Below are 12,500 nucleotides of genomic sequence, written 5' to 3'. Positions count from 1 at the left end.
AGAAGAAGAAGAAGAAGAAGAAGAAGAGAAAAAGAAAAAGAAGAAGAATTAGAAAAAGAAGAAGAAGAAGAAGAAGAAGAAGAAGAAGAAGAAGAAGAAGAAGAAGAAGAAGAAGAAGAAGAAGAAGAAGAAGAAGAAGAAGAAGAAGAAGAAGAAGAGAGGAAAGGAAAAAAAAGAAATAGGGAAAGAGGAAAAAAAAGAAAGAATTTTTGAAGTAGAATAATGAAAGAGGAAACCCCAGGCGTTGATGAATGTCAGTACACAATCAGGAAAATAAATCCTGGGTTATAATGAAAACAGATGGTCACACACATAGTAGAAATGTTCCATGAATTCCAAGCAATTATAGATGGAACCAACTCACGTCGCTCGCTCAGCTTTTTGTTATTTTTTTTACGACAGCAATTTTAGTGATTTGATCCCCCTAAATTCTATCAATCAGACTTAATTATCTTTAAGGTAGCACAAATTTTTTGTGTTGGTAGGTTATATGTGCGGCTATGTGGTCTAGTGGTATGGCACTCGCTTTCGGTCCTGGGTTCGAGCCTCGCGCTCGACGCATAGTTGAGTCCTTGGAAAAGGCTCTTTACTCACATTATTTCACCGTACTCGGGTGGAAATTGAGTACATGGCCGTAAACAGCGTTGTCTTTGTCCGAAAAATTGTAATATTGCCTAACAGGCGTCATGTTCCGTCCTAAATGTTGCTGTTGACCAGGGACTCCTTGTAAAGCACTTTGAGCTCATTTAGTTGTTATTGGGCTATATAAAGCTCAATTTTGTTTATATCTACCTGGCAGATGTGAGTATGTTAAGTAAACGTCTAAAGTTGTAGCATCAATAGACAAACATTTGACACGATTTGATGGCTTGACTATTGAAAAACATGCGATTAAAAAAAATAAACGCAAATTAAGCTTTTATATAGTGCAATATCCACTAAATGTGATCAAAGCGCTTTACAAGGGGCCCCTGGTCAACAGCAACATTTAACATGTAGGACGGGACATGACGCCTGTTAGGCGATATTCCAATTTTTGGACAAAGACAATGCTGTTAACGACCTGGGTACAGTGAGAGAATGTGAGTAAAGAGCCTTTTCTAAGGACTCAACTATGCGCCGAGCGCGAGGCTCGAACCCAGGACCTTCCGATCCGAAAGCGAGTGTCATACCACAAGACCGCATAGCTGCACGTGTATTAACCAGATGGGATTAGAAAAATAACAACAACTAAAACAACTGGCCATGATAGACATGCAACCAAACCCGATTGTTTCACAAAAGGAACTCTTTTTTGTCTGAAGAATAAACAAATCAACATGTCACTAATTAGCAAAATGCAAAAATCGATCAAGGAATTGTAGCTGTCTTTATTTCCATCAAAGGGTTTTGTTGTTGATGCGATTTGCGTGACGTATTCGTTTCGCTGATTTTATCATTGTAGTTGCCTGAGGCGAGTGTGTTGTCGCCCTTGTTCATTAACTGGTTATTTTTATTCAAAATGTAATAGGATCCAATAGTCTGATGTCATATCCGCCCATCAACGAGCAGTTTGGTTCTAAACAAAGAAAATCGGTACTTTTTATTTTTCATGCGGGCGCGCTAGAACTTTTTAACATGTCATGTGATCAGAATGTATAAAAGTCAAAACATGATCAGATTTATAATATTTTTCTCCTCTGGATACATTTTTATGCTCGTCGGAGATTTCAAAGGGCGTCCGCCATTGTTCCTATAGTTTAGAGCCAGTTACTAAGTTACTATGCGTCATTACGAGGGAAGTGACGTCGCGACTGTTGAAGCGTATTATGAGCATGACAATTTATCATGATGATTTATCTTGTCTTCGTTGCTATATAAAGCCTATTATTGCAATTTGTATTACAAATTAAATACCTGATGTTTTGCAGTTGTAACGGCGGGAATCAAACATAACAACATGGCAATTAATTGTAGTCCATAAAAATGAGATTTTATGACTAATTCAACGTTTAAGATGAATCACTCGGTTGAATTACATAGTTTTAAGTTAGTTATCGTCACTGAGATGACATTTATTATATCAACCTATTTCAAGCTTTCGAGGTGTTTTATTTTTGTGTGTGTGTGTGTGTGTGTGTGTAGAATAGAGAAGTAACTAAGTGAGACAATTGTGCATTGGACATACTGGTCTGTATGAAACGGAAATGGCTCTGCGCACCAATGGCAATGATATTTAACAAACCAGAATATAGACAGGACCCACATAAACAAAGTAGACATTTTCGTGCCTTGAGAAGTTATATTAAATGGTAATATCCTGTTCATGGACCAATCAAAACGCCGGATTTGTGCCCACTCTCAAGCCAAGCATCTATAGATGGGCTTTTATTGTCATATTTTCTTGTCATTTCTAACTGAAAGTTATGGAAAAACTTTTTTGGGAGAACTGTAGGAAGATAGAATTATTGTCAGGCCACATCATCACCAGCATTCATCAGACTATTGACATTATAGATGGCTCCCTAACCAACCATCCTTCTTGCTATTGTTACATATGTGCATTCATAGGTCCACAGTCCTTAGAATATTTGCATCTTGTTGATCTTTGCCTAATATTTGATGCGTAAGACATTTTCTGATAACCCTGTGATAGTGTGGACATAGATTGCAAATAATTTGACAACGACCCAAGCTTACGTCAATAGAAAGATTGCCCTTTGTCAAACCATTTTAGCCAATCTTTAATTGATTCCATGTCTGTACCCAGAATCGCTGGCAGACGAAATATCCAGCTTTTACTTTCTTGCTGATTGGTGTAATGGTCCTATCAAAACATTCCCCTTTTACTGATCACTAATATATAGTAGTAAGCTTCGCAGTTTGAATGACGCTTGCTGAGAATTGTGTGATTCAGTCCGTAGCCATCGTTATGTTATTGCCTGACACTGAAAGCCAAAATCACTTGCAGTTTGATGCCTTTATTTGGTTTTTGCACCGCATAGTGAGTTGTCGTTAGTAGAGCTCATGGAAACAAGTTATTTCATTGGTTGAACTATTGAATACAACTCACGATTTGTTTTCTTTTGTGGCAAAAGACTGGCATTTTGACGTCATTTTTTGGTCAGTGTCAGGCTATAACTTTACGAAGGCCACGTTCAGTCATGGTCGATGAGTATAGCTGCTCTCTCCATCCATGTTGTTAATTCTTTCCAATGGTCACGGTCCTCGGCCAGAGTTTTGAGGCTGTCAAGATCTTGTTGTGATTTTGATTCAGATGAGGTCGAAATACTCCCTGAAGAACTAAGAAATACTTCAGTGCCCTCCGTACTAAAGTCACAACAAGATCACTAATAGTGTATGCTATTATTCCTTCTAGAGAATGTGATTAATCTCTCTATTTCAGGAATTCTTTTCTTTTGTAATATTGAAAAAAAAATTAACCTTCCACCCAACAGAAAAAAAAACTAAAAGAAAAGTCAGTCTTATGGATTTATGGTTCCTTCGGGAGAGTAACACCTGCTATCTGAGTCATACTTTATTTGATACTCTTTGGCTATGGATTTTTCTGGCTGCGTCTGTCCCAGCGGCAGTTATCGGATTGCTGTATCGGATTTCAAATCCAAATCCGTAGTTATAAAGCATAAATTGAGTCCCATATTGAATAGAACTGGTGATAGACCTGTGACTACCAAAATGGCTGCATGACCAGAACCTTCTGAAGTCATCTTCATTTTAACTATACGAAAGACAGGATCCATTTACTGTTTGGTAAACTTATTGTAGACTTGGAAAACAATTCCATACTTCAGAATAAAGAGTTGGTGATTGATTATCAAAAGAATTTGTTTCATCTGGTGGGCAGATGTTGCGAGTATCCTACCTAAACGCAAAACATAAATAAATAAATGTACTTTTTAAAGACTAGAATAAAAATTTACTCTCAGGGACTCAAATACAAACACACGCACACGTATATATATATATATATATATATATATATATATATATATATATATATATATATATACACACACACATAGTTGTGATTTTTTGACAATGTTATAAAAAGGAAGATCAGCATCAACTTTATCAACAATAACAACAACAATACCACATTTAAGACAACAACGGCATCAACAAATAATACTCACACAGTAAAGTGATAGACAAAGCATCGCCATCCAGTCGGCCTCTCTAGAAAGTTGTAAATCCGAGCCTGTAAGGAGGTCTTAATATGGAGTCTACTTAACATAATTTTACTGTGAAGGAGTTTGTTGTAGTTCCGATCCGCTGTTGGCGTGAGGCCTCTCGACTCCAAGGAAGGGGGGTATGTGGTCGATGGAGAGTACTCCACTTCTAATGAAGTACCCAACATTCCTGGGTATCCGTTCTTCGAAGATTTACTGCGTTTTAAAAGTCCACGTATGTTAATTCGAGTGTGTAGGGGAGCCGGAGCAACAGGAGTGGATGGAGAAGGCGGTTGATTTGTCTTTTGTCTATTGCTACCGGTATAGTTTTCTGTGTCGTTTGGGTCCAAAGAGAAGTCAATTCTCTCATGGTCTCTCCTTCGGTTGCCGATTCCTTCATTGTTTCCTTTATTATCTTTCCCACTCACTCCACCTCTTTCTCGATCTATTTCGTCGTATGATGGGGGCGCAATCATTTGGAACGGCCTTTGGTCTAGATGGTCAGGACGATTATTTCGTCGATGGTTGCTCATTTCACGAGTGAACTGGCACAAGTAATGTCATCATTAGTGTTATTGTTGGTTAGCAAGGAAGCCAGCAATAGGGAAATGATGTGAACATGTGAGATGGTTGGTAAAGATGAAATGTGAATCAGTACACAATAATTCATTCTGCCACGTTACAGTTTGGTGCCGTGACCAGGATTCCTAGTGTCACTAAAACTGTTTCATCATCTTTCAGCCAGAACCTGAAATAAATAGAATTATGCATTGAAACAATTGATAGCTGAAATTTTATTCATGATAACTTATTTTACCAGAAACTTGCAAGTTATGACTTGTTGAAGATAAATGAATAAATAAACAAATGTTTAAAAAAAACATAAAACAATCCAGTTTAGGAAAAATAATCAATTTCTTCTTTTACCCAAGACATTCCGTTGATCAACACATACACTGCTTTCGATCTTTAAACAAAAAAGTCAGGTCGCGAGGTCCCAGGTTTGAGAGTTTTTACCAAGAAAAGGGTCATTTAAATTGATATATATTTGAAGGGCAAGTTTTCTGGCCAAAATTTTTAATCGATGTATTTCCAGAGCTCCAGTTGTTTTATCAAAATTAGTGAAGAAGGACAAGCTATTTTGTAGCTGTTCACTATTAATGATTAGTTGACAATACATTTCAATGAATTTATTACAAAAATGTGACCATGGGCCACTTAACAACAACCACGAGATAACGTTATTTTTCAAGAGCAAACGGACTACACTAGGAATGAGCTGCATTGTTCAAGTTTTGTTTTACTTTTTCCTATTTCATAAGTATTGGACTCATTAACTCTCTCCTTACCAACTATTGGAAAATCGTCACATTCGTTACGATACAACTTTTTTCTTATTCAAATTTATTTTGTAAATTATAAAATTTAAAGAAAATGAACAGTGTGTTGTAGAGCAAGTTTTGCTAAAGAAATTATTTATCGCAATAATTTTACTGCCATTGTGTTTGAGTGATAACAAAATCTATTTTTGTGTTAGTTTGGTGTGAAGTTTTGGGAAAATCCTGAAAATGGCTGGAAAGGAGAACGTTAAGCGAATATACGATGATTAAATCAATAAAATCAGTTTAAAGTTTTATGTCATTAGACAAGAGTATAAAAGTAAACGGCATTGAAAAATTACAATATCAATAATTCATGATTCGCACTGAATGTGATCTAAGTAACACAATTCAATCAATTATATGTAAATGTCTCTTAATGTATTTGCCAATATATTTAATGCAGGGCTGAAGGGATGAATTTAAATTTAAATTAAAGGTTTAACCCTGTGGCTATAAATATGTAGGTACTAGATAGGTCTAGAGAGAAATACCATGCTTGCTCAAACCTTTAGCGGAGAAATCAAATTACGAGAAATGAAAATCGCCCGCCATTCAATTTCTTAATAGCATTATCGAGTGTGGTCCTGGTGCATCAATTTGGTTCCAATCTAATTTATATCTGAATAATGAATTCTCTTGTTGCACTTTTAATGGTAAGCAGAGACGTCATAGAAAGACGATGCATAATATTCGGCTTAGAGAAGAGAAATAAGTTGTTTAAGAGGGAGAAAAGAAAAGCAAATGTTAATAATAATAATGATAATAATAATAATAATAATAATAATAATAATAATAATAATAATAATAATAATAATAATAATAATAATAATAATAATAATAATAATAATAATAATAATAATAAAAGTTGACTTGGTTAAAAAGTCTGCAGTAAAAGGGGGCGTGTCCATCGTTCCACAGGATTGCCGTATTCTGGAATTTTAAAATCTAGTTTTAACCCTCTCCACCAACCATAGGAAAATCGTCACATTCGTTACGATCCAACCACCACGACTATCATTCTGATTTCTTTTGAAAATCACACAATTTAAATAAAAATGTTTTATTATAGCTATATAAATGTGGCACTGTGTTATAGAGTTCAAGTTGCTGATCAATATTATGCATAGAATGTATTTGTTGCTTTTCTGTTTGAGTAAGAAAACATATTTTTGTGTTGGGTGGGTGTGAAATTTTAGGGAAAATTCTTCAAATGGGTGGCAAGGAAAGGGTTTAACTAATTTAACGTTTAAAAGGGAAAAGTGAATTTCATAAACTTAAAGTTAACCATTATCAATGAGATAAAGATTTATATCATAGCATCTCTTCTTATTGCGAAAATCGCCCAGATTTCCGAGAGTATTTTATAGAGAATTAAGAGGTATCTAAGGTAAACACTTGAGATTTGATTTAGGCACAATATTCCATTAAAATGGTAATTGGCTTTGCGCATGGCGTCATCGTATTTTAACAAACGAAAAGAGGTCAACGCCCACTTTTTCCCCGAATCCTTTCCTTTAAGTCCATGTCCATACCGGATATTGAACAAATGTGGACACGGAATTCCATAAAGTCTGAATAAAGTTATCTCCCTTCACATAGCCGATGTGAATGCCGTTAATTTGTATATTTTTCAATGGCAGACATTTTGGTCCTCTTTTATACCAAATTTCAACGAAAAAAATAAAGGTATTTAACGATTATCATGGGTGTGATAGATCTTTTGGAAACACTGTATCCACATATATTTATGTCTGCCCTTAACTCTATCCTTAGCAGCTATTTTTAGAATTTCCCCCGAAAATTCACCCACCGCGTAGTATCAAAGCTAATGTTCTTAATTTTTACATGTTAATGGTAGTTGAGTAGAACTATCTATGTACATGCTCATTTTAATACATACTTTTCTATTTTGAAAAGTAGCTAAGGTTTCTAGGATTGAGTGAGTTAACGTTCTCCTTACCAGACATTTTTACAATTTCCCCCGAAAATTCACACCCACCCAGCACAAAAAATAGAATTTTCTTACTCAAACAAAAGAGTAACAAATGAGCTCTACAACACAGTGTTTAGTATTTATAGCTGTCATATCAAAGAATTAGTTTAAATTAGTGATGTACAAAAGAAATCAGAAGGAGAAAATTGTCGGTTGTATCGTAACGAATGTGACGATTTTCCTATGGGTGGTAAGGAGAGGGTTAAATCATTCAATCCATCCATCCACCAATAATATAATATATTACTCTATATCAAATATTATTTATTCATCCCATCCAGTCCATTAAAGCTGCACACGTAAAGAGGAAAATAACAAAGGATGGAAACCTTTAGGAGTCTATCGCTAGGAATTTTTTTTAAAATTTTAAAAATTGAGCTTTATATAGCGCAATATCCACTAAATGTGCTCAAAGCGCTTTACAAGGGGTCCCTGGTCAACAGCAACAGTAAACATGTAGGACGGGACATGCCGCCTGTTAGGCGATATTACAATTTTTCGGAGAAAGACAACACTGTTGACGGCCAGGTATTCATTTTACACCTGAGTACGGTGAGAGAATGTGAGTAAAGAGCCTTTTCCAAGGACTCAACTATGCGCCGAGCGCGAGGCTCGAACCCAGGACCTTCCGAGTGTCATACCACTAGACCACATAGCCGCTATTTCCAACATACCCATCAACGTTTGATGCTTAGATGGAACCGTTTCAAAATACAATTTCTATGAACACATTAGGGAGCTGCTTATCGCCGGATCAAACCCTAGGCCAAGATTAGTCCCTGATGTGAGGTCAGGATCGTGCTTGAACAAAATAAAAGTTTATAGTCACACACATACACACAAACTCACGTACAATCCTTCTCTCTCTCTCTCTCTCTCTCTCTCTCTCTCTCTCTCTATCTCTCTCTCTCTCTCTCTCTATATATATATATATATATCTATTTCTCTCTCTAACACTCATACACACACTCTCTCTCTTTTTTTTCTCTCTCTATCTCTCTCTCCCTCTCTCTCTCTCTATCTATCTATTTATCTATTTATTTCTCTCTCTAACACTCATACACACACACTCCCTCTCTCTCTCTCTCTCTCTCTCTCTCTCTCTCTTTCTCTTTCCCTCTCTCTCTCTCTATCTATCTATCTATCTCTATCTATCTATCTATCCACCTATCTATCTATTTCTCTCTCTAACACTCATACACACACACTCCCTCTCTCTCTCTCTCTATCTCTCTCTCTCCCTCTCTCTCTCTCTATCTATCTATCTATCTCTATCTGTCTATTTCTCTCTCTAACACTCATACACACACTCCCTTTCTCTCTCTCTCTCTCTCTCTCTCTCTCTCTCTCTCTCTCTCTCTCCCAATATATATATATATATATATATATATATATATATATATATATATATATATATTTATCGTGGTTTCATATTTCCCAACCCGTAATTTGACCAAAGCTCACCCCTTGGCACAAAGTTGTTCGACTGAGATGGCAGCTCGTAAGCACAAGGACTGCTGATTTGGGAAGGCATTTTTTTAAACAGACGAATCGCTTTTTGAAGTTGATTCTTGAGATAAAAGGATTTATATTTCGTGCTGTCGACGTCGAGGTGAACGTTTCAATGACGAAATCATCATTGAAGTAACACACGGAGGATATGAGAGTTATCATCGTTATGTTGTATCCTGACACTGAAACCCAAAAAGACTAGCATTTTAACTTCATTAGTCGGTTTTTTGCACCGCCTAGTGAGTTGTCGTTAGAGCTCATGCAAACAAGTTATTTCAACTCACGATTTGTTTTCTTTTGTTGCAAAAGACTGGCATTTTGACGTCATTATTGGTCAGTGTCAGGCTATAAACTTTACGATGGCCACGATATGAGTCTGTAAAAGTGGGGGAGTGATAACTTGTGGCATGAAAAAACCCTGAGCTAATAGGGATCAACTCAAAGGCTCTCATATCTAACATTTACAGCAAGCAATGTGAGTAATTTGATCTATCAACCTGGTTTTCATAAGACGCACGAATTATGTCCGATTTATATAAAAAGATAAGGTGTTGTAACATCCGTGAAGGTCCAGTTCAGTATGAACTGCGAAAGCAATCTGTGTCGAACCTAACGGCTTGGTCAATGAGGACCTGTCACACTTATTGGGTTTTTTGTCGATTGATTAGACAGTTTGGAGATAAAATCTTTATTCATGCGTGTGTGTGTGTGTGTGTGTGTGTTTGTATGTAATGTATATACGTGTTTGTAAATGTGTGTTTGTGTGTGTGTGAGTGTGTGTGTTGGGGGGGGGGGGTTGTCTGCATTTGTATGTGTACGTGCGTGTTTGTGAGTAAATGTTTGAGATAAACAGAAATAAAGAGATGGAAATGAAGTTTAGAATAGAGAAAAAGTGAAAGAGTAACATTTGAAAAGAACGAGTCGCAAACGTTATATATATATATATATATATATATATATATATATATATATATATATATATATATATCAATGAGTCTAATTCATCACGTGTTTTATCCAGGAGTTATATTAAAACCAGGTATTGATGCGAGGTAGACGAACATCAACATACATTTTCTAAAAAACTATAACGAATGGACTGAATACCCGTGATAGAAGACACGAATTGTTTGTCTGCCATATCTCCCCATATCATCCAGTATTTTAAATATAAAAATGGTAGGAGAAAAACAGAAGACCAGATAATTTTACGTTATCACCATTCATTGTTGACATTCATTGTTGACATTAATTGCCGATGTGCAGAACAAAAAAAAAAACATTCCACAATGTCATTAAATCGCCACAAGGATTATTGAAACAAAGTATTTTTAAACAGTAAAATTATATGAAAATAAATATAAATTACAATTTTATAAAAGTGTTACATAAAAAAAAACGATAAGTGAATTCAAACTAACAATAAAAAAATGTCCACGAAGTATCGAGCCGTGGATTCTGAAGTGGCGAGTCAAATCACAGATCAATGATCCTCAATTAGAAAAAAAAGTTCGGTTACACATCGCAACATTGGTTATCAATCTTCTTTTCATGATTCGTCGTCAATAATAATAATAAAACATTTATTCAGGATTAATGCAGTTTCAAATTAACAAAGTTTAGAAATAAAGATAAAATACAATGTTGAATGGGGACGATCGATATTCGTTTTCAATGTGTGTGAGGTCATTGGTCACATTGCAAAATGTGCTCAAAGTGACCGACTTTGTGAAAAGTGTTCACAGCTTTTTAAATATCTAACATCACGATTGGTCATTTTATTCAGCTTGACACATGGGTATGTTTATAATTTTTGTAAACAAAGCAGAGTGTTTACATTTGTTAAGAAATATCCAATAGTTGAACAGCAACAAATCATGTGATTGATGACCTGCTTTTACGAAAACATGAATATAGATCGCTCCCATTGAGCAGTCGTTCATTATAGATAGTATGCAGATGACGTCACTCAGGCCTTTGTTATTGATTTTGCCATCCGCGTTTGTGAGTTGTTCTCACTAAACTGTATTAACCAGACTATAAAAGTTCATGGTTACACAGAGTTTGTGTGTTGGTCCATTATACTTCCGGATGGCAATGTTGTGAACTCCTTGGCCAAGCCCATTCTATCTATAGACACGATTGTGTTTTTAAAAAGAACAAAGCTCTGTATGAATTTTAGCTATAGATCGAGATAGTATGCGCTTGGCTTAGAAGCTCATAACATTGCCATTCGGAAGTAAACGGACTAACACACAAAACTGTGTGTATCCATGATCTATTATAGTCTGGTTAATACAGTTTAGTGAGAAGTGCTCATAAACGCGGTTGGCAAAAAACAATAACAAAGACCTGAGTGACGTCTACTGTTTAATTCAGAAAAGTGAGTGGAGCAGGCACTTATGTTGGTAACAACAAGATATGAAGTGAATAGAAAAGTGCCAGAAGACAATAGAGAATAAAAATTGTTCGCGGCGGTGGTGGGGTTTGAACCTGCGACCTTATTGGTACGACAACTCCGCCTGGCAGGTGAGAGCGTGGCTCTACCGTGTGAGCTATCCACGAACACAAAAATATTCGTTTCAAACTCAAAGTCATTACTAGATCCCTCTCTCACACCACTTCTTGAGACCGCCGATTCGTTCGTACACCAACATCGCGAATAATTTTGACCAGCAGTTAAGCTTAATAGCCAATATTCTCAACACAAACATATAACATAGAAACGATTGAGACATTGAGTATGCTCCGGTGTATGGGGTGAATTTTTTAATTCAGAAAAGTGAGTGGAGCAGGCACTTATGTTGGTAACAACAAGATATGAAGTGAATAGAAAAGTGCCAGAAGACAATAGAGTGTGTACGAACGAATCGGCGGTCTCAAGAAGTGGGTGAGAGAGGGATCTAGTAATGACTTTGACTTTGAAACGAATATTTTTGTGTTCGTGGATAGCTCACACGGTAGAGCCACGCTCTCACCTGCCAGGCGGAGTTGTCGTACCAATAAGGTCGCAGGTTCAAACCCCACCACCGCCGCGAAAAATTTTTATTCTCTATTGTCTTCTGGCACTTTTCTATTCACTTCATATCTTGTTGTTACCAACATAAGTGCCTGCTCCACTCACTTTTCTGAATTAAAAATTCACCCCATACACCGGAGCATACTCAATGTCTCAATCGTTTCTATGTTATATGTTTGTGTTGAGAATATTGGCTATTAAGCTTAACTGCTGGTCAAAATTATTCGCGATGGTGGTGTACGAACGAATCGGCGGTCTCAAGAAGTGGGTGAGAGAGGGATCTAGTAATGACTTTGAGTTTGAAACGAATATTTTTGTGTTCGTGGATAGCTCACACGGTAGAGCCACGCTCTCACCTGCCAGGCGGAGTTGTCGTACCAATAAGGTCGCAGGTTCAAACCCCACCACCGCCGCGAAAAAATTTT

At 36.5% G+C, this 12,500-nt stretch overlaps 1 protein-coding gene across 2 annotated transcripts in view; it reads right to left on the bottom strand.

Moving 5' to 3' along the window:
• Positions 1-12,500, bottom strand: part of LOC144967004 (potassium voltage-gated channel subfamily KQT member 1-like) — a 150,397-nt gene that overhangs the window by 52,232 nt on the left and 85,665 nt on the right. For both annotated transcript variants that reach the window (XM_078903729.1, XM_078903730.1), the window contains exon 2: positions 4,134-4,917. In XM_078903729.1, coding sequence (XP_078759855.1) covers positions 4,134-4,702 — 569 coding nt within the window. In that variant the 5' untranslated portion in view covers positions 4,703-4,917. The remainder of the gene's footprint in view (positions 1-4,133; positions 4,918-12,500) is intronic.

The sequence above is a fragment of the Berghia stephanieae genome, chromosome 3, assembly GCF_034508935.2.
Source record: "Berghia stephanieae isolate SIO BIC M18660-M18661 chromosome 3, UCSD_Bste_1.3, whole genome shotgun sequence".
Classification (NCBI taxonomy): Eukaryota; Metazoa; Mollusca; class Gastropoda; order Nudibranchia; family Aeolidiidae; genus Berghia; species Berghia stephanieae.
This window is presented reverse-complemented; position numbering and strand designations above follow the sequence as displayed.